Source organism: Thalia democratica, chromosome 3 (assembly GCF_965202585.1).
Source record: "Thalia democratica chromosome 3, ktThaDemo2.hap1.1, whole genome shotgun sequence".
In the NCBI taxonomy this organism is placed as follows: domain Eukaryota; kingdom Metazoa; phylum Chordata; class Thaliacea; order Salpida; family Salpidae; genus Thalia; species Thalia democratica.
Genome location: NC_139167.1, coordinates 34,634,657 through 34,657,593, shown reverse-complemented (window position 1 = coordinate 34,657,593; position 22,937 = coordinate 34,634,657). Strand labels below are relative to the sequence as shown.

The following is a 22,937-nucleotide window of genomic DNA, read 5'->3' as shown; positions in this document are numbered from 1 at the left end:
CGCACTCCCTGTTAAGTGGGCACTTTTGGAACCAAAATGTTTCTGTTCAAATTGAAATTTTCTATTTAGACTGGAACTTTTCTGATAAGCATTTCCTGCTTTTGGGAAAAAACATTTCTCACATGCACAAATAAAAGCCGATCAATTCCCATCCGGACGTTTCCAACTTGATCAATTCCAACTCGATTAACTCCGACCCAAGTTGTTCGTCACTTTTGCAAAGATCTTTTTTTTATTGCACGAAGCGTCACTTTTGCATGACGTCACTTTTGAATAAGTCGTCAAAAACATTAATTTACTAAATATCAAACATATTAAAATCAAAATAAACTTAACCTAAAACTAAACTTAGTTTTTTTTTTATTAGAATTAATTTTATGTTATTTTTATCACTAGTTATAACTTTTTTTTGAATTTCCAGTATTTTTTCTGGAAACAAGAAATTCCACAATAAAACTTTCTTTAATTCGTTTTAAATTGTTCACAGTGTGTTTGTGTGACTATTAGCCACTTGTAAAAGATATTTGAACTTAAAAATCTAAGATCGCAATTTTCGGGTCCCATACATTTTGCATAGGGGTGGTTTTTAGAAATATAGTTGGTGCCAAGATGAAAGTTTCTTAAATTCAACTGAAAATTTTTACAGTGTGTTTTTATGATGTTTTCGAAACATAATTTTTTTTCCAGCTGGAAAATAAAAATAGCTGTAAAAATAACTCTAGTCAAGAGTCTTTAAAAAAAATTTAATTAATTTTCTTTTTTTTAAAGTAAGACAGAAGTTTGATAGTTTTACTTTTTTCTAGCTAGTTTAATAGTATAGTAATTAAAAAAATTCTATTTTTTTGGTGTTTAGGTTATCATTACGGCTTAAAAATTTGCTTAAACTAGACTGTTAATGCACGTTAAACTTTGTTAAACTTAATCTTTAACTGTTATTTAGTATCTTAACATAAGGTTTAATATAAAAAATGGTTTAAAGTCTTTTAGTTTATATCTGTTTGCCCAGTATCTTAAGTAAGTACAGTTTTAGGTAACAAATTACTATTTTGTTACACAACTGGCCACGATTCGTGTGTAAATACTGTTAAATTATTTTACTATAATAACCTTATGTTTTACAAGCTAAATCTACCGTACAATTTAGAAGTTATTTGTTGTATAATATATGTACTGATTCTTGACCTAGTGTGCCTTTTAGTTTTCTTTTTTTTTTCTACATGAAAATTGGTATAACTTTTAGATTATTAAACGTTTTTTTAATTAAATGATAGGCTAAAACTATTTTAACTTACTTTTTTTTTTTTTTTAACTAGTTTAGCAAGTATTAATCTTAAAAATTGATATTCATGCTAAGTGAAAAACATTTTGTAAGTAAAATTCCATGTGAAATAAAAAAGTTGTAATGCTTTTTTTGTTAGCAGTTAACTTGTCTTCAGAGTTATAATGCAAAGTGCAGTCATCAAAAAGTGATAATTTGTAAAGAAGTGGCACTATACAAAAATAACTCACCTTGTAAAAAAGATGACCAATAAAAGTGACGTGCTAAATTGATCGGGTGGGAATTGTTCGGGTTGGAATTGATCGGATGGGAATTGATCAGATAGGATTTGATTCAGGTGAGGTTTGATCCGGGTTGGAATTGTGCGCGGGTTGGAACTGAGCGTTTACCGTTCAAAATACGTACTCAAGAGAAATACTGCTTTGCTTTTGACTTAGTTACTAAACGATATCAATTTAAGCAAATATCCTTGTGTTATTGTTACATAAGTATTTTTTGAATCTAAAACAGTTAACCTTACTCATACCTTAATAAGTTGCATAAAATAACTAATACAAAATTAAGAAAATCATCTTAAACAAAAACTCTGAATTCTTAAAAAAAACATTTATTTAAGAGTTTAATATTTTGAAACTAGGGTGACCATTTTACTTGGAACCCGAAACGTTTTGGAACTTAAACATTCAGGCAATAAAATAAACCGAATTTTAGTTTTCTTTAAGTTCAGTGACTATAAACTCAGATTTAAGCAGTAGCTGTACGTTGCTTAAATGCTACAAGACAATGTTTAAACTGAATAATTTCAATAACTAACCATAATTATGATGTAACTATTAAGCAGCATAAACAACATTAATTGCATTCTAAGGATTAAATGCGTCGGTTGCAGTTGTAGGTCGCTAATGATTAACTAATATTTTACTTTTTTAAAGTTTTAAGTAATATATATTTTTTTTTTGGTTTATTTTTGTACATTCGGGTAAGGTGGGTTAGGCATAAAGATGTAAATCTTCTTAGTATTATGCTGTATACCTCATTTGCTTAATGTTATGAATGAAAACATTTTCAAAACCTTACAACTGCAGCCGACCCAATAAAAATTAGATATTTTGGGTGATTATGACGTTATAATATATCAAAATCAGTCAAAATGTACCTATGTGTAACATATAAGTGTATGCATATAAGTATAAGCTTTTAATTAAAATATAAGTTCTAAATCTAGGTCATGAAAAAGTAATTTTATTACTATTTAAGTTATAAATGTATGTGATTTTTGGGAGTGCAAATTTAATTTTAGATTCTTTAATTTGATTATCATTTCAGTTAATGAAACCCGACTTCCATATAACCGAAATCTGTTGTCTGATGATCGTATTATGTCACTTTGTGCTTAGCTGGCGGCGCAACAAAGTTTTAGGGGATGCACGACTAATCAAGTTTTTAATATTAGGAAATTATTTTGCTATATACCTAAAGTGGTTAAGTAAATAAGTGGTGTGGGGCTTGATGACCGAAATGTCTTTTTTATACTTTCTATGACTACTTTTTTGATTACCTTGTTAAGTGAAGTTTTTTTTTTTTATTCTAAAAATGTTATGAATTATAATTATACCAATAAATTCCACTTGTCAACATTTTGTTTAAAAGTAAACTAGAATACAAAGACTAAACAAACTTTTTTCACAGACTTCTGTAATAGTAAGGTTTATGAAAAAAAAGAGTTTTTTGTATCAAGTACATTTTTAAATATTGAAAAATATTAAACATAAGTTATAAAAAATGAACTATATTAACTTTTAAAGTTCGCTTTATTTAATGGTTTTAAAAAACAAGTAGTTGATAAGATATTGAATAAACATATAAGAAAATAAAGATGACAATGATAAAAAAAGATTATAGTTATAATGAATAAAACTTATAAGCTCTAATTGCAATTAAAAAAAAACAGATTGCTAGTGTTAAAAATGATTGTATAAGTTTAAGAGCTTTGTCTAAAGTTGAAAACTTTCAATGATTAACATTGAAAGCTTATAATGGGTACAAAAGTTCAAACGACAAAATCTTGAATCGGATCAATTTTCAACGAGTTCTTCAAACTATCTGGCGTCAGAGGTTGTTCTGGAAAAAAAAAATTGTTGTGATATGTTGAAAACTAAAAATTGAATTAAATTAAAACAATCAAAAAAGGTAAGCATGATGAAAATAGGGGTCTTGTTAATTGTTAGCTAATTCTTTTTGTAGTTTTCAGACAAAACTTATTCTAAAAGTTAAAGTGGGGTACACGCTTATTCAAATTCTGACAATCAAAACTTTAACAATTCTTGGTTATTTCCAACCATATCTTTTAATGGGTATTTTAAAACAAAAGTATTTATAATACCAAAACCTTATAACTAGAACTTCATGAGAATTTCTTATGAAAATAGTCAAACTATTTGTTGAAATATGGCTAAAATAAGTTTTAAATTTTAATAAAGTGTAGTAATTTTTAGTAACTACTAATTTTCAGTTTTTATTAAAAAAATTAAGATGTTATTTTATCATCATAGTCTTATTATTTACACCAACACGAGCATTTTTCAAGTACGTACATATTTTTGAGATATTGCCTCTTATATTATTTTTAAGAATTTGAATGGTCGGAATTTGAGATGTCAGAATTTTAATTTTCATGTAACCATTTAAGTGAAACTTGTATTAAGTTTAAAACATTACTTACTTATTAGAGTGTCATGCCAGATTATAAACAACTTATAGTATGAATAAAGGATTACTAAAAAATAAACCTAAAGTTATATTTTATAATTTTATGATTAAATTTCTTTTTGTATTTAAATCTAAATTTTTAAATGATAAATAACCTTAATAGCAAAAAAATCTTACAACTGAACAACAATAAAAGAATTTCAATATTAAACATTATCCCATAAAACATAAAACAGTACTTTTCAAAACTATATTAATCAATATTTTTCGCCTTTTTCAAACATGTTATTCTAAAAACTTTCGATTCCGAGACAACTCAAACTCCAAAAATTTAAATCCAAGAATTCAAATTTTCATAAAATATTATAAGGGGCCTTACTTCAAAAAATAAATAAACAAAAAATAAAAATTGCGTAAGAGTATGATAGTAAAGTATATTTCAAAAAATTATACATACAAAATGTGAACTTATAATTATCAAAACTAACAACATTTTTGAACTTTTAAATATTTTTAAGCTATATATCAAAAATATTTTTTTAAAGTATACAAAAATTTACGTACGTCTAATTGTCAAGACTAAATACTTGACAATGTTTGTTTATTAAAAGAGATAGTTCACTATAATTCTGAAAAACTGAATTATTATAATTCGAATTTTCGGGGTTTGGATTGACGAAACTTGAACTGTCGTGCAAATATTCAACTATTACATACAGAGTTATCTCAAAACACCTGTTTTGTTTCCATATAAAATAATTATTTCAAACAAAAACTCACGCAGGTTGGTCCACCCTCCTCCCTTCTTCTTCCTCTCCTCCAACGAAGCGTCCACCGCCCTCCTCAACGCGTGGTAGCAGCTCACCCCCATGCACAGAGGGGGTTCCCCCGTGGCCTTGCTGTTGTACACCCCGACCGGGTTCGACTCGTTCCTGTACAACTCGATGTTCCACTCCACCGGGATGTCCTGTTTAAATTTAAATTAAAAATTGAGCGTTGTTCCGCTGAAAATGATAAGAGTGAATGGAAAACGAATTTTTTTACCACATTTTTTCTTTCGTTCTGTTTTTAAAACTTAACAAAAAAAATATTTTTTTTTGTAAAAATGTAATATTAAATTAAAGGTTCAATGGTTTAAGGATAATATTTTCTGATAAATTTCATAATAGAAAATTTATTTTATCTTAAAATTTTATTGCTGATCTTTTATTTAACTTTTGGTATTTTTAATCAAGCTCGTCAAAAACATATTTATTTTAGTTCTAAAGTTAAAAAAACTGACAGTAATATATAACCAACTTTTTTCTTACTCTAACAAAATTATAACCACTGATAAACCTTGGTAGTCGGCGGCTTGTACTCCCACGTTCCGTCGGTCAGAAGCTTTCCGGTTGTGACGTCATAAACCATGTGCTCGCTCAACCAGAAACCCAACGCCATGACGAACGCTCCTTCGATCTGGCCCAAGTCGATTGTGGGGTTCAGACTGTAAAAAAAAAGTAATAAACAGTTTCAGGCTTTCTTTTAGTTTGTTCAACATTTTATTCTAAATCTAATACTTTTACTTAACATGCCTCTAAGTTGGGATACTTTATAAACAATTAAAACAAGTCAGCCTGATCTTCAACGTGATCGAGTATAGTCAAGTACTTACCTTTACTTATATTTTTTATAAGGAGTATTTTGCAAACCTGATGCCGGCGTCCTCAATCAGGTCCACCCTCCTGATCAGGTGCTCCCCCGTCAGCACGTCCAGCTCCACTTCCGATGACGTCACGCCCCACACGTTGTACGCGTCGCCGTCGAAATCCGGCGGGTGGCTGTTCGGTGTTCAGAATAGCTCAACTTTTACTACTGAAAAAGACTTAAGGTAAACTTTTGTCGGTTTGAGGGTTTTTATGAGTTTAAGGAGTTTTTGTTTGAAAGTAACATTTTGATAAACGTGCAACGATGGTTTTCAAAAGTATATTAAAACGCTTAACATTTAATATTTGTAGTAGAAATGTACTTTTCGAGCTTTAAAAGATTGAAAAATAAAAAGATAAAGTAGACTAAGTTGAAGGAAAGTAAAACAATCGTGTAGATAAAAAATAATTTCAAATATTTCAATTGATGATTAACCAACTTCACATTGCTGATAAGAACTAAAGTCTTACAAACAAATTACTTGCAAGAAACGATGAGATCAACGCCGTCGTTGTAACAAGCAGCGACCAGGTCCTTCCAACTCGTGCCGACCGGAAGCTTGGACTTCGTCCCTTTCATCCTTTCCACCATGATCTCGCAACATTTGGCCGCCGACTGTTCAACGCTTGTTTGCATTAAAACATTAAACAAAATGTGTATTTTAAAACTAGTGAACTGCAATAAAAAGTTAGGTATTTACACAACGATTTAAACAAATTTACACTTTTATTAACACATGAATTTCGATGGTAAGCATTTCTCTTCAAAAACTATTTTCTCACAACAAGATCCAAAAACCCCGCACTATAGGCTGTCTACCGAAATACAGCAACTCACCCTGCAAACGAGTTCGCTCGTGGAGCTTCCGCCGGTCACCTGCGAGTTGCTCGAGCTCAGAGTGCTCGTCCTCTTCACCGAAACGTCGCTCAGGTCGCATCCCAGTCCGTACGCCACCACCTTCAGTAAATACTAAGTGTTGATGCAAAATGTGCGTTTTTGAACACATTGGTTAATTTCAGGTGAAGTGAGTAAGAAAAAATACAAAAAACACAAAAGTTTTAATAAATAAATAAATAAACACAGTAATAGTTTTATTTCTTAACCTAATAACTTTTAAAAAATGTTTAAGGACAAAACTACATCTTTATATAAAGGTTTTGTCTTTTTATCAAACCTGTGCAACTTTAGTGTCCAAGCCCTGACCGACTTCAATGCCGCCCTGAGACACGCATATGGACCCGTCCAAGCAACTTATGGTCAACAGGACGTTGTACTTCAGCATTTTCGCGTACCCCAACCTGGCACAAGTAAAAAAACAATCAACTTAGTGCTGGAAAGAACGAAGAAGCGTACACTTCATTATAATTTACATAAATCATCTTTTAAATGTTTAACTCAAGTCAAACACAATGCAAAGAAACTGATTAGTAAAGTAAAGTTCACGGTTTGCTTACATAAAACTAAAAGTATAGACATAAACTGTTAATATTTTTTAAATAAATAATTTAAATGCAATTCAAACAACCCACGTGAACTTGATGGGGGTGATGGCCAGCGCCCTCTTCTTGTAAGTGTTGCTCGAGTTGAACTCCTCCGCTTCCTTCTGCCGCTGCTCGTAGTTCGATTTGTTCATCAGAGCTGCAATGAAAAATCATGAGTGTTGGTCAAGATGCTTTAAGTTTAGTTGGTCGCGAGTGTTTACATTTCGTACCCAAATATTTTTCATGCAATTACGTTTCGTGAGGTGTGTAATGACAAATGCTAAAACCAACTGAAACAAATAAATAAACTCAAACCTTAAAATAAGTGAAATATTTTAAATATTAATTTTCAATATTCAATCAAATTACACAAAGTGTATACTGATACTCACAAGTGAACATGTCTCTTATGTGGCAGTCTTTCAGCACCTGACCGTCCATTGCAGTTTGGTTTTTCAGGTACAAGTTGTTGAACTTGACATCTGTCACATTCATGCTCAAATGGTCGGCAACTATCTCCAGCATTGTATCGGTGAACGCAGTTAATTGCATCGATCCTGTTTATAATATATATATATAAAATTTTCTGTTGTTATTCCCAAAGTTTTATCGTGTTGTAAAAAATTACCAAAACCAACATTTTTAAACTTATGATTTTTTTAAGGAGTAATGCTAGTTTTTATTCTTAAATATACTCGTTTTAGCTTTGTAAAAATAAATAAACATTAAAACCTATAAACATTAACATAGTTAGTTAAGTAAATTGTGTCATTCAAAGCTTTCTACATTTAACTGAATACAATTGAGTGCAAAACATTTTTAACAAAAGCCAGTTTCAACAATCAGTATACTGACCAGGGGCCCTGCACCAAGTTCCGCTGGGCAAGTTGGTCTTGCAAACTTTTCTCCTTATTCTCCAGTTCGGACAGTGGTACGCTGAAAACAGATTGCTTTAAAAAAAATATTTTTGAGTTAGATCAAATATTCTACCTGGTAACTTTAGTTAAATAGTTTTATGTTTTCTTCTAGTAATTGAACAATTTAACAACATAATGTACTAACATAACATATGTTTAAAAAAATTGAATTTTTTCCGAAAATATTGTTTTTTTAAGCGAAATATGGTTGACTCTCTATATCAAACTTAATCAATGTACTACTCACCACTGTCGCTTCAAGTTTTTCAACTTTATTACCAAACCAACGTTTCTATCGTTTAAAAAATTCAATCGACATCTTCAGTTGATTCAACAAAACTTTACTCATATAAAACGTTATATAGATAACATTCCCCTTTTTATAATTTGAGTAATTTTTGTGCAACTAACCGCTGTCGGCGAATATCGAGATGGCGGAGGCGTCGTCGAGTTCGTTGTCGAATTGCGAGCACCCGCTGTTCGTGTAAAGCGACCAATCAAACACCTCCAACACGCCCGAGTCGTCGAACCCTGCAGAACATTTTCGAGTAATTTAAGGTAATTATTAATAATTATAACTAATATTAGTTATAATTATAACTAATATAAATTTGTTAATTAAGAACTAGCGAAGCAAGTTCGCTTGAATGTACTTCAAAAGCAAATTTTCACAAAAGTTGTCGAATCCTGTAAAAAGTATTTTTATTAATGGATTTTTTTTATATGTTTTATATGAAAAACCAAGTGACATGCTTTAGTAAAAATAGGTAACTGCCACCGATTTTTAAACTTGAGAAAAAAAGACATCAACTAATATAAAAAAGTGTAAAATATTGGAAACACTTTTAAATGGCAGTACAAATATGTTCCTGCTTATGTGTTGGTGTTCAAACTAAAAAGTACTGAAGATTAATTAACTTAAATCAGATGCAATAATAAACTTTTCACCTAGTTTATAATCAAGTGAATAGGGCAGTCTGCTTCCGAGCGTTGCCATGCAAGTTTTCAGATCTGCGTGGAACCTGCAGGGTCTGCCAGTGACGTAAGTACCCAACGCGGTTGCTAGGGCTATCACCAGGGAGTTTGTTGCCTTGCCCCCGTACGCCCCGCCTATCCTCTTCGTTTTAACCTCAATTCTGTAGGATTGATTGAAAATATTTATAACTTTGATGCATTTAATTGATATTATTAAATTAAAATATTAGGAGTTTTGTATTTCATACTTCCAGATTGAAACAAAAACAGGGTTGTTATTCTTTGAGTCAAAAAAACTTTCCTGAGAGACAAAAAACTGCCCTGCGTCATCCTGAAATTTTACAGATTCTTAAAAAACTTTTTAATTTTTCGAAATCAATAAAAAACTAACATTTCAAAATAATTGTTTATAAAACAAAATAATGCTAAAACTAAATATAATTCGAAATCTAGAAAAAACTTGCATAAGATTTTAGAAATTTTAAAATTATTCTAACTTTTTACTAAACAAAAAATAAACTATCTTCAGTCACCCTTAGTTTAATAAATTAAATTAAAAAATTCTGAGTTATACTGAGATTTTCAAAAATTTTAAAACATTCCGAGCTATCCTGAGTGTGTGGCAACCCTAATACGATATCTTTATTCAGTCACAAAGCATTATATATAATAAACTTTGCACACCATTAAAAAAAATTTCTAAACTTTATTCAAAATTTTACTAATAAGCATCAAAATGCAACTTTTTTTTAAAACCGCAAATATATTAACAAGAGTTCCGCCCACAAAATTGAAACCAAAACATCTATCTTATTGACAACTTTTGCCATTGGAGAGCATTCACAAACTTGTTGGCGGGAACTCCGTAGACGTAGGAGAGGCACTGCTGGAGCCACATGTGCACCTGGGACGCGCTCTCCACAACGAACCCGCCCTCCTCCGTCCCCTCCACCCTCGTCACCTGCGTCTCCATGTAGAAGTGGTACTGGCCGCCCAGGTCTATGCTGCCCGACACCTGCGTGAATTGAACTGTTTGAGTACAAGTTGTTATTCTCGGACAGCTGTTTCAATTTTTGTTTCACAGGTTATTAAAACAACACGATGTTTCACTCCTACAGTGCTCAGTAAGATACATTCAGTTGCTTACCTGCCAACCGTTACGTGACAGTTCAAATTCTTAAAAATAAATTTAAGGGCTGAAACTTAAAAAACTATATATGCATTTCAAAAAATGAAAAATACGTATGTAGGTCTAACTAGTACCTGGGTGCACGACTATTCAAATTCGGACAATTCAAATTCCGACAATTCAAATTCTTAAAAAGAAATTTAAACAGCCACAAATAAAAAAGTAATGCACATTTGTCAAATAAAAAAAAATACATATGTAAGTCATATTAATATCTACAAGCCATTTTTCTATTTTTGCAAAACACTAAATATTTTTAGAGATATGGCTTAATTAAAGTAAAAAACATAGTTATTTTTAGGAATTTTAAAATATCTTGAAAAGTATTTTAGATTTTGAAAAAAAGAAAAAAATGGTTTGTAGATATTAATGAGATCTACATATGTAATTTTTATTTTTCTCAAATTTATATTACTTATTAAGATATAGTCATTTAAACATTTTTTTAAGAATTTGAATTGTCGGATTTGAGTTGCCCGAATTTGAATTGTCATGTAACCCTAGTACCTATAAACACTTTTTTTTTGAAAAAATATTTATTAAAATAGAATTTTAAAAATCTTCCCAGGTCTATACTGCCTGATACCTGTGTATTTTACATGCAAACTGTTTCTCTAGGAACTGTTGAAGTTGTTGTGTTAAACATTTGTGCTACATAAACCAAATATAGTTTATGCTAAGAAAAAAAAATGTTCGTTAAACTGATAGAAATTAATTTTCATTGAGAAAACAAATTTCGAGCTTTTATTTATTATTAAAACTAAAAAAAAGCTATTTAATGATTACTTATCATATTTCAAAATTTTTTATTACAAATCAAAGTAAGAGATAAATTTAAGGGTAGAATACTCTTCCTTTTAAAAATTGCTGCACAACATATTTGAGATTACGTCAAAAAATGTAAACATGTACACATACAACAAAGTTATTAAATGCTAAACTACCAAAAAAAATCACACTAAAAAATTTACGTGGCCTAGAAACTACTATAGTGATAAATCAATAATTATTAACCTTAAAAACAGTATTTGTTTCAACCAACTTGATTTTGGCAGTTTTTCAGGGATTCATCAGGGGTTCCGACAACGATGTCACCCAAGTTCAGGTCGAAGTAACTCCCCGCTTGGATGGCCTGCCTCGTCGTCAGTATGTTGGTCTTCAAGTTTTTGTAGGTGACCGCCACTTGCGCCGCTATCGAGCTCGCTTGCTTCTGACTCTCTGTAAAGTTGTTTAATCAGATTATTGCACGATTTTTTTGAGCGGATCGAACTAAGTGATGTGAACAAAAAAAAACGTAACTTTTTCAAGTTGCAAATAATTATACAGCAACAAAAACGTCTTGTACAAATTTTTATATAAAAAATACAAAGAACTTGTGCTGAGACAAATTTATACTTAACCTTAAATAAGTGCTGGAAAAAAAATGTGTTGGTATTTTATGCAACAAAACGCATGCTTGTTCAAACAAAGTAACTCGTGGGTGGTATCACATGATGTTTACTTTTACTGCGATATTAAACACACAAATACTGATTTTTAGCAATTGTACTTACAAAAAATAAAATAAACAAAACTTGTGTGAATAGATATCACGTATAAATTAACTGCAATGCGCATTTTCTCTGCTAGTATTAAACATGAATTAATAACCAATCCGACATGAAGATACTGATTTTGCGTTTTATTTTCAAATTTTTGTTTAAAAATATAACAAATATTTTATGCAACAGGTATTTAACTTATCATAAATAACATTTGTAAATTTAAATCAAAATATCTACGCATCAAAAATGATTGCTTTTTTACTTGGAACACTTAAAAACCTGATATTTAAATAAATATTGCTCTTTAAGCTTAAAAAAAGCTAATAAAGCTAAACATTTGGTTTTTTAAATTGAAATCAATGTGTTTAAACACTTTAAGTTGAACAATAAATGATTGTTCAACTAAATAAATAATAAATAAATAAATAAATGGATTTTTCAGTATAAGATTATTGTATGCATTAAGTGACAAAAAAGGGTTTATACGATGAAAAACATTACTATTTATACATTTTTTGATAGTAATTTCAACCTAAGTATAGATTTTTATTCTTAAAATAGGTGACATCTAGAATTGTTTTTCTTCATTGTAAACAATAATTAAGTTAATAATATTAAAAATGATTTCTTATTTGTTTTTTTACCAAGAACTATTTAAACATTAAAATTTATACTTTTAATTAAAAGTACACTTTTTTATCTAACTTTGATTGAAAAAGTGCAACGAACCACTAACACATTAAAGAGTTTTAATAAAAAACAGAAATTTCTAATAGAACTAGATAACAAACCGGCCAACACCAGAGCAAGAGGTTGTCCGGCGTAATCGATGTGATCGGTTGCCAGCAGAAGTTGACTTGCATCGAACTCGCCAAACCTCGAATTCTTCACGCTTGGTGGAAAGTTTGCACCTTTTCATTTTGCATGAGTTGATTTCATTTTGATTATATGCATTTCCATTATTTTGATGGAAACAAAAGTCAATAAAATGCATTCCATTGGTGTTGTAGTACAAAGTGTAAAAATAGTAAACGAATTTATTTTAAGTTTTAAAATTAAAACTAGATTGGTTTTAAAATATAAATATTTTTGTTATAGGAATTTACTTGTTAAACATTAACACTTATTTAATGAAATAAACAAACATTAAACGATAAAAACTTTACAAAAAATTAAAGAGTTTATTTTAACTGAAAATGATTTTATTTTAACTACAAGTAATTCATTAACGCCTATCTCGTAAAATATGTTCATGTTAACACTGATAGTACAAGCAAATATTTGATTTAAATACACGAACTAGTTATAAAAATTTCAAAATACTTAAAAATTAATTATTTCAAGAAACTGGTAACACTCTTTTTACATCTTAATTTTTCTATACTCGTATACAACTTTCTTATCAATGAGTTTTTTGGAAAATAAAAATTTATCTCTTGAAACCTTTATAAACCAACAAAACTTGGGTTTGTTCAAACTTTAATAAACAACATCAAAAATACACACAGCGCCATAAAGACTTTCTTAAATGCTACTTAACTAACATGTTACGCTTGATTACAAAAAAGCATCGAAACGAACCGGTGATTATTGCGTTGAAGCCGGGTTGGAGGGAGGCGAAGGTGGAGTCGATGACGTCGATGTCACAGTTTCCCACCTCGGAGAGCACGAACGCGCAGAAGAGCTCGTTGGTGGTGGCCGGTTGATCCGATATATAGTACGCCTGCCCCGACGCCTGTTGTTACATGAGCTGTGAGCTAGTGTATAGTATGTAAGTTTTTTTTTTTGCGACACGTAATATAATTACAACGAGACGCCACTGGTGTGTACTATTTTATTTCCTGTTTAAATGATAAACTATAACTGAAAATTTATTCTTTTGAGCGAAAACAAAATAGACGATTCGGATTGTAAACAAATGTATTATAAAAGTTTAAAAAATAAACAAAAACAGTGTTAAAATGCTTTTATGTTAACATAAATACATTTTTCAGTCTTACAAAAAAGATTAATTGTCATAAAACTGTATAAGTTATTCATCCAATAAATTCCTCTCAAAGCATGAATATTCAGTTTTTACTAAATAATTACAGCTTTAGTTTTAATAATAAAACAAAAACGTTTGTAATTTTTGATAAGTAGGAATCAATACAAGTGGTCTTCACAGTATGCGCCTGTGTACACTAATGATCAAATAAATCATTTACTTTGCACAAAAAACTTAGCAAGGTAAAAAAAAACATATTTAATGACTTTTGTTATTTATTTTTCTAATGATAAAGATAATTATAATATAATTTAACGGGTCTTAGCACGTTTTTTAAAATTTATACACTTAAAAATTATTTTTTTTAAATCTCAACAATTTTATTTATTCTACAATTTAGTGTTCATACAATTTATTTTATAGAAATTTTATGTGTAAAGCTTTTAAAAAGGTTAAAAGATCAAGATTATTGAGAAAAAATGTTTTATTGTCTCAAAAATAAGTTTTTGACATCTTTTAAAAGGTGAAAGTTAAATATTTTGACAATTTTTTTTCAATATACAGCTGAAAAACTTATTAACTTTAGTCTATTTTTCATATACAGTTCAACCTGTCAAATAAATATCTTATAAGTTTAATTTTGTAGTAACTAAAACGGGAAGGGGTCAGAAAAGCACGGGTGACACTTTAGCACAGAATTTATTTTGCAATTTTTTTTTATCTGCTTAAATCACATTAGGTACTGTGTTGTTTAAAAACATAAAAACGAACTATGCAACATGCAAACTAAAAGTTAACAAGCTTTAAATGAGTTAAAAGTTTAAGCTTTAGTTAAAACTGAAACAGAAGTAAATTTAAAAACTTTATTAACTTGTTTTACTATTTAATTTTAGATGAAAATATTTTGATTTAAATTTAAAGTTTTCGACATAAAACTTTTTTAATAAAGCTAGCAATAAATACAAGCTCTAGAGTTATTAAAAAAAAATAATGCTTTAACTAATTTTAATAATGCTAAACTTTAAGCGTAAGTTTTAAATAAAAAGTGAGATATATAAAAATTAAAAACTTTCTTATTTCATTTAAGCTCATTTTAAAAACTTTAGAAAATTTTAAGACGATATTTTTAAAAGTGTTAGAAATTATTTTCACAATCATTTGTTTATTAAGTTAATTTTAGATAATAAAACATTATTTAAATGAACATTTTGAAAGATTTAAAATTATCACGTGCAAAAATGTCACTCCGTGCTAAAATGTAACTCCGTGCTAAAATGTCACCCCGTGCTAAAGTAAAGCTGTGCTTTTCTGACACCAACCCAACTAAAACTCCTCAAACAAACTTGAACGTTGGAGGAAATTTTTGGAATCGGTTGCGAAACAGGGTAAGTACCCTTGTTGGTGGTGAACGTTTGCGTGCCCGTCGAAAGCGGTCGTTCGATTTCACGCATGGCTGATTTCAGTTTCGCGTCCACACTGCCGTCCGGCATGCAGCTCAGGAAGAACTGAAAAGTGAATTTGGTTAATTACTGGAGTTACAAAAACACAACACGTGTTTGAAACAATTGCAGTTTATGAATAATCAAATAAACTGTTTGTTTTAAAAAAAGTGGTTTGTTTTAATTGATTTAATTTCGATTCTTACTGAACTATTTTGAAACAAGTACAGTATTCTACCGCTTAAGTACGCACTTTTTTTGGTACGCATCACGCCTTAAGTACGCACTTATCCAGAAAGATAAAGTAAAGGATGTTATACTAGAACTTATAAGAAATTCCAGTTTTTTTGCCTAAATTTTCAATCATCAAGTTTTTCCAGATTATTTTATGTTTCTAGGTAGAATGGCCAACCTGCTGAGTTAGCCTGAGACTTTCACAACTTTTAAACTAGGGTGAGTAATCCTGAGTAGTCTAAAGTAACCTGAGATTGTGACAGTCCTGTTATTAAATGTTAATAAACTAAATACTTATGTAGTGGTTGCAGAAAAGTAAAAAGAATAATGATATTTGAGCTGCAGTGCTATAAAATAAATAAATATAGATGACAAAATTAAAAAAACCTACAAATACAAAATAGTTAAGTCATTAATTAATTTAAATGTACATACATTGATGTTTTGAAAATGTTTGGTAAACACAATGTAGTTTGGTACTTTTCCTCTAAAAAAACAAAATGTAGCTTAATATTTTTTTTAAATCATTGACTGACATTGACTTTCTATATTAAATGTATGTATTAATTATGTAAAAACTTTTTATAGAAAAATTAAATCATTTTAAAATTTATAAAAAAATTTTACAAATTAGAATTATGTATTAAATGGTATTTAAAATAAAAAGACTTGTTTGTTTGGCTTAATTATTTGGTGGCTAGTTGTAAGAAAGAAAACAAACAACTAAATTTCATATTATACTATGTCGTCAAAATGTACGCACTACCCGTGCTAAGTACGCACTTTTTGGTCGGGTTCAACTTGCGTACTTAAGCGGTAGTCTACTGTACTAATCACATATAGTGGAATGATTTACCGTTTTATAAAACTCATAACTTGATTTGAAATTATTTTCTATATTTGTTGTATTAAGCTATACATATTTAAACCTTATAAAACAAGGAAAGAGCAATGTCTTTTTTATTTTCAACAGAAACGTCCACTTCATTTCTTTGCACTGGACAAAGTTCATCACTTAAAGTGGATAGAGCAGCTGAAGTAAATATAAAAATGTCATATCTAAAAAACATATGTATAGAAACAATACTACTAGAAACTTTTAAATATTTAGTCAATTAACATATTTTACTAAGCAAGAAATTTGTGTGCAGAATAAAAAACTAAAATTAATTATCAAAAAAGCTAGTAACAAGGTTAAAAAGATATTAAAAATACTAACACTTAATACAGTAAACTTAGTTTCAAAAACAATCAGACTTAAAAAAAAAACTTAAAACAATTGCTGTATCTATTGTTTATAAACAAAACATCTTATTAACTTTTATCATTTACAATAAAACATAATAACATTTTAAATTAATTTAATGGTATAATAAAAGTATTTAATTTTTATAAAGTATATTTCATTTAGTTTAACACAAACACGGATTATAAAAAAAAAGTAGTTTTCAATTTGTAAGTAAAAAACAAAAAAATATTAATTATTTAATTATTGACTTTAGATACTGAACCTCATGATGTTGCCTTAAATGTTAGAGAATGATTAAAAAACACTTTTAAATTAGTTTTTGTATACTAACATATGACGCTCACAACTACAATAAGTAAAATGATTACTTTTGAATGTAGACTGGTCGATGGGGCTCCCGGCAAGAACTTTTTCAGTGGCGAAAGCGCGATTGAATTTTTCGCTGATGTTGCCGTAAACAATGCAGACTTGATCGGAAAACTTGCTCTTTTCCGCGTTGACACCCGCCCGGAACGATGCGTTCACATAAGCATGCGAGTTCTGTTGATGTTAAAAAATATAATTCCTACACTGTAGACTTGAAAAAGTGCTCTAAATTTTAAATCAGATTTGATAGAAACAAACTCTTGCTCGTTATTTTGGTGGGTAACATAAAATTTCAGATGGTTGTTGGCAAGTTTTAGAGTCAATGCTTAAAGTTTTGAAAACATTAACCAAGCCTTGTTTTTTTTATATAAGCTAATATATTTTGATTAAAACAAAGAATATATAAAATATTTTAGATTAGTTAAACGAGTAAAACTGCTTTTTAGAAATACTATTTTGATGATAATTTTAGATTATTTAAAAAATTTAATTTTATTTTTAATAAAATTAAACAAAGAACAAAAAAAAACTTTAAAGATTTTTATTAAAATTAATAATAATAATTAAGAAACGTCACTATAATCCTCTGATTTGTTTTGAATAATTAAAATCAAATCTATGAAACACAATAACTAATAAAATTTAATAGATAAAAATACCAGAAGTATTGTTTATAGAATTATATAAACATTTTTTCATTAATTTAAACAAATATAAAATGTAAAAATTTTATTCAAACAAACATTAAAGCTTGTAAGCCACTAAAAATAATAACATATTACTCTGTTATTCATGTCGAAACCGTTTAAAAACAGAGCAAAAAATATCTATGCTTCAATAAACTTAAGTAGACTCTCTTCTGGAATTCGGACTTTTGTAACACATTTTGTCATGATAAATAAACATAATATCGAAAGGCATAATAATCACAACAACACACCTGAGACCTGGGCATTATTTTGAAAGTTCTGAAAACGGTCGTCGCTTCGACCTCGCTCGTCGGCACTGCAATCTCCATCGACACCACCACCTGTTTGCATTCGAGTTGTTCATTTAAAAAACTTTATAATCCTTCGTAGTAACTAAAATATATTGATCAAATCACTGTAAAGCAAAAAAACAATAAAATTGCAAATCAGATATTCTATTTATTACCAAGTTTCAGTGAGAAAAAAATTTCAACTTTGTCATATATTAACAAATTAGTACACCAACAGTAAACTAATACTTAATAAGTAAAGTTTACTATTTCATTAACAATTGACAACATTGGAGTTTTTTCCAACCGAAACCTGGTAACAAATAGAACATTTAATTTGCAACTTAATCACAATAAAAGCTGCCAACCGACTTTTTTCCTCATGTCGCATTCCATGAGCCCTCCCTCCCCAAACAGCTCCAACCGCTCGTACTTGCCGCTGTCGCCGTCGTAGACGTTGAAGGCGGCCCGCAGCCCGGCCAGCACCACGCACACGTCCGACGGAAAGTACTTGCGCTCGTGCTTCACCATCACGTTTCCCGCCCACGACGCCACCTGCGACGAAGTTTTGTTCACGCGTGAGTATTGTTTGCACGAGTAAAAATACTGCGTGCTGCTGTATTTCAAAACGATAATATAACTTATGTGTTTCAGCTGATTGAACAAGATCTTTATATACTGTTTGCTAAATGGTATAGGTGCTGCAGATGGTGAAATGTTTTGGTCAATCAAAACAATTAATTCAAATTAAATAAAATAAACAATTAATAATTCAAATCAATTAAAACCAAAGTTTCTATTAAATTTCTAACGTTTCTTATCGTGTTTCCGGCGACTTTCTTCAAGTGACGGTGGGCGGTTGCGAAAATGTCGCCGCCGCTCGCACCGACCAGCAGCTCGGCGAGTCGGTTGATGGTGACGGAGGCGCCCACGCTCAGCACACCGCCTTCCACTTTGTCATTTCTCATTTCGACGACCTTCGACAGGTCTATTGTCACCGGTGGCTCCGGCTGGCCGGTCGTCTTGAAAATTCCTGTGAAAATTAAAAAAAAAAAATTGTAAGTCGCTAAACCATCGATGTGTTTTATCTATCACCTTAACTTATCTATTTAAAAAAATAAATTTTAATAACTGCAATATTTTGGTACACGAAACTTTCAATACATAATATATAAAACAAAGTAATTCTGAGCAACTGTCGAGAATTGTATTAAGTTAAACTTTCGACCTTTCGAAGTTTTCGAGCAGCTGAAACAAGACGAGTCGGTGAATATTGTCGGGTCTGACATCAGAGCTTTCAGTTGGTCCAAACTGGTCGGCTGGTACAACTTTGTCATTTCAGTGCCGCTGTTACGCTTTTGTTTGTTTGCTTTTATTGACAACTCGCCTGTTTTCTTTTGTTTTACACAGGGAAGATCACAGAGGTCCTAAAAAAATGATATTTTACTAATTTTAACTATGAGTCCTACAAAAAACATCAGTTTTGAAAACATATTTAAATTTTATAAGTAAATAATTATCGAGACATTATTAGATGCTTAAAATTTGTTTGTCTGCCTTTTTAAAAAATTGGTTTCATTTAATGTGTATTTACTTTTAGTCTTACACGCTATAACTTGATTCCTGAATACAATGGCATATAACTTTATAAAGTTTAAGTAGAAAAATTAACTAATTTTTCAGTCAGACTGCACATGCGTTACATTTACATATTGGCTAACTTAATTTTCAACTCCTAAACATCTTTAAAACAAACTAACAACAAACAACTAGTTTAAAGTATTGTAAAACAACATTCTTTTTACGTTTTTGAATTTTAAGCTTTATATAAGCTGTGTTACTCTGAAATTAAGTGAAAAATTTGATTACAGCAAAAATTAAGTCTCATCAGGCATAAAAGTGTTGTGACTATCCCAAAAGTTTGAAACAAGAAGCACAACTTATTTTGCAGATCATTTCTGGTAAAGGTAAAAATTAAATAAAAACTCATGTAAGTAGAAACAGACTTCAATGTCGCCGGAAGCAAAGGTTTTGGCGGCGTCCAACAAAGACCTGTAACCGGTGCACCTGCAGATGTGCCCGTCCAAATTGTCTTCCATGTCTTGCTGGGTGAACTGCTTCCCCGAGTTCACTTTGCTGTATGACGTCAAGTTTGTTATCGCATAAAAAAATTTAATATTTTGAAAGTAATTTAAGAGGTCGGAAAACTCCTAAGTAAATGGTAAAGTTTACTAAAAGTTCTGTTTACTTTTCATGTAACGTTTTTAACTTGACTTAAAATACTTGTAACTGTAGCAGTAAACTAAGAATAAACATTAAATTTAAAAAAATCAGGGTTGCCAGATGTTGTCGGCAAATTTTCTACAAATTTTCTAAATTTCTTTCAGGTTGTTAAAACTACAGATTTTCGGGTCTATTTTTAGTTTAAAACTAAGTTCAAGGTAAAAAACTGTGTTAAATAGTATAACGACACTGAAAAGATATCTTAAAGCTTCTTTAATGGTGTGTTTTAATAAAATAAATTTTGATGATGACAAAAAATCACTATCTATAAAATATATTTTTGTATCAAATCAAAACTTTACTACTTACACTAAAAGGTTGTTTTAAATTCCAGGTTTTTCCAGGTTTTTTTTTCGAAAATTCTCAAGTTCGAGGTTTTTCCAAGATTCCAGATTTTTTGGCAACCCTTATAATATATGTGTATCTCTAACTAACTTTAAAAGAGCTGTTTAAATCGAAAAATAGTATTACTTGTAATATTTACAACATCATCTTTCATGAAGTTTAAGGACTAAAAACTATTAAGTTGGTCATAAGTTATCTTGTGAAAATTCTAACAATTTACCATATACACAATTATAATATTCAACAAGTTTTATATAGTAGTTATTTTGTAGCATTATATATTTTTTTAATTTTTCAGTACCTTAATATCTTCATTTTTATAACAAAAAGTTTTATGATAATTGTATACTAACAAAAAAAGTATTAAAACATTTATAAACAATCAAAGAAATTATTGGCAAAAGTCTGTCAGAGGCAAAGCCCGGACATGTGCCTTGAGACAAGCTCAAACTATCACAAAGTTTTGACCATACCACTCAGTAGACTGAGACAAAAGCTTGTGATTTGATGGTTCAAGAGTTATGATTAAAATTTTAAGTTTAAAAAAATAAAAGAAATATACTGACAAAATTAAATAGCTTAACTAATACAAAATAAACAAAATATAAAGTATTTCTTTTTATATTTAAAGTAACAACTTTGTTAAACTGAAACTTTACCTAGTATTAGTTTGCAACTAAATTCAAACTAGCATGATTAGACTTTTTTTTTAGTTTAAATTAGTTTGGGTAAGTTGAAACTCTGTGAAATATTTCACTGACCGAAAAAGTTTAAGAAAAAAAGTAACAAAAACAACAAAAACAACTTACAGTTTAATTTTTTTATATACAAAACAGTTTTTTTAAAGAAAACTTTGCAATGCCAAAAATAATAGTATAAACAGTAACATAATTTTATGTTATGTTGTTTGAACTTAATTATAAGAGAAATTATAACTATAATTTAATTATAACTTAAATTGCACAAACAAATAAAGCAGTTTATATCTAAAATAATAATAAAAAAACACAGTTTTTGTAGGTTTTAAGTCTAATGCTTAACTATCAAACTATCTTAAGAAAAACCAACTAATATTTTTTTTTTGATTAACTTTAATTTAAATAACTAACGTATAATAAATTATAATGAGTTTAAAGTATATTTCTTAAACATATTGAAAGTTTGAGTAATAATATTTTTTATGGACTGTTTACCAAAGACAAAAACAATCAAAACACGAACCTGTAGATGCTCATGACAAATCCAGGTGTGCAATACCCGCACTGGGTCCCTCCATGCTCAGCTATTCTCTTTTGCACTTCATTGAAACCGCCCTTTATTGAGCCAATACCATCAGAAGTCACAATGTTGCAACCGTCAGCAGCATACAGGGGCATCAAGCACTGTTGATTTTACAACTGGTTTTGAAAACAAGATTTAAACGCTTCTTAATAACTTTATTTGTGTTTATACAAGTTTTATAACAAGCTTTATTAATAGTTTTCATAAAAATAAAAAGTTTAATTTAAAGTCAGAAAAAAACAAAGCACCAATAAACTTACAATATCAAAAAAATATTTTAATGTCAACACTAAACAGTAAAAGCACCAAACAGTTTCAGCAGCACAACTTTTTACCAAAGCCTTAAAGCTTAAATTTAAAGTGAAACAAACAGAGTTAGTGGGAACGGGGACGGAAGATTGAGGCGGGTAAACTGCAACAACGCACGAACCGCAACCCCCTTCCGCGCACATCTTCTTTGCACCCGAGAAACCGTTTTCCCTCAGCCATTCATTTAGAGTTGAGTTCACATCGAAAGTTGACACTGAAAACAAAATATTGATTGTTTTATGACCAATCTGAGGTTAGTGTTTTCATTTTAAAAGTTTGAAATGAACAATTTGGAAAACTAACGCTGAAATGGAAAGTTATTGACTGAAAAAGCTATAGATGTCTTTGGTTCAATGGACTTGCTTTGAGTTTTCCAGAAAAACATTTTCAACTTTATCAAAGCATTGATAAAATATTTTTAATAAAATCTAATTAAATATATTATGATAATTTTAATGTCTAAAATGTTTACTGTGGTCTAGAAAACTAAAGATAGTTTTAATTAGTAATAATTCAATTGAATAATTTTTATCAATTAAATTTATTAGACTTAATTTCACCTCCAAAAATTAAAAGGAAAAATAAATAATTATTAATTTATAGTATTTTTTTCTTCAAAAATAAATCTAAAAGACAATTTCAGTTATAAGTTTAAACACCTTTGTATAATATTTGGTGTTCTAAA

General features: G+C 29.6%; 1 protein-coding gene across 1 annotated transcript; it reads right to left on the bottom strand.

The window, feature by feature from the left end:
• Nucleotides 1–3,238: 3,238 nt before the first annotated feature.
• Nucleotides 3,239–22,680, bottom strand: LOC145831420 (uncharacterized). Its single transcript, XM_082938678.1, has 27 exons — nucleotides 22,556–22,680; nucleotides 22,315–22,466; nucleotides 21,884–22,044; nucleotides 20,041–20,170; nucleotides 19,263–19,461; nucleotides 18,847–19,067; nucleotides 18,407–18,589; nucleotides 17,996–18,085; nucleotides 17,058–17,229; nucleotides 16,370–16,473; nucleotides 15,111–15,272; nucleotides 13,362–13,515; nucleotides 12,572–12,691; nucleotides 11,279–11,454; nucleotides 9,896–10,062; nucleotides 9,021–9,208; nucleotides 8,484–8,603; nucleotides 8,011–8,091; nucleotides 7,548–7,712; nucleotides 7,204–7,312; nucleotides 6,849–6,972; nucleotides 6,512–6,631; nucleotides 6,156–6,289; nucleotides 5,680–5,808; nucleotides 5,327–5,474; nucleotides 4,769–4,955; nucleotides 3,239–3,400 (listed from the first exon to the last, which is right to left on the bottom strand). The coding sequence occupies exons 1-27, from the start codon at nucleotides 22,635–22,637 to the stop codon at nucleotides 3,330–3,332; spliced, it is 3,849 nt and encodes a 1,282-aa protein (XP_082794804.1). The 5' UTR covers nucleotides 22,638–22,680; the 3' UTR covers nucleotides 3,239–3,329.
• Between the last annotated feature and the right edge of the window lie 257 nt (nucleotides 22,681–22,937).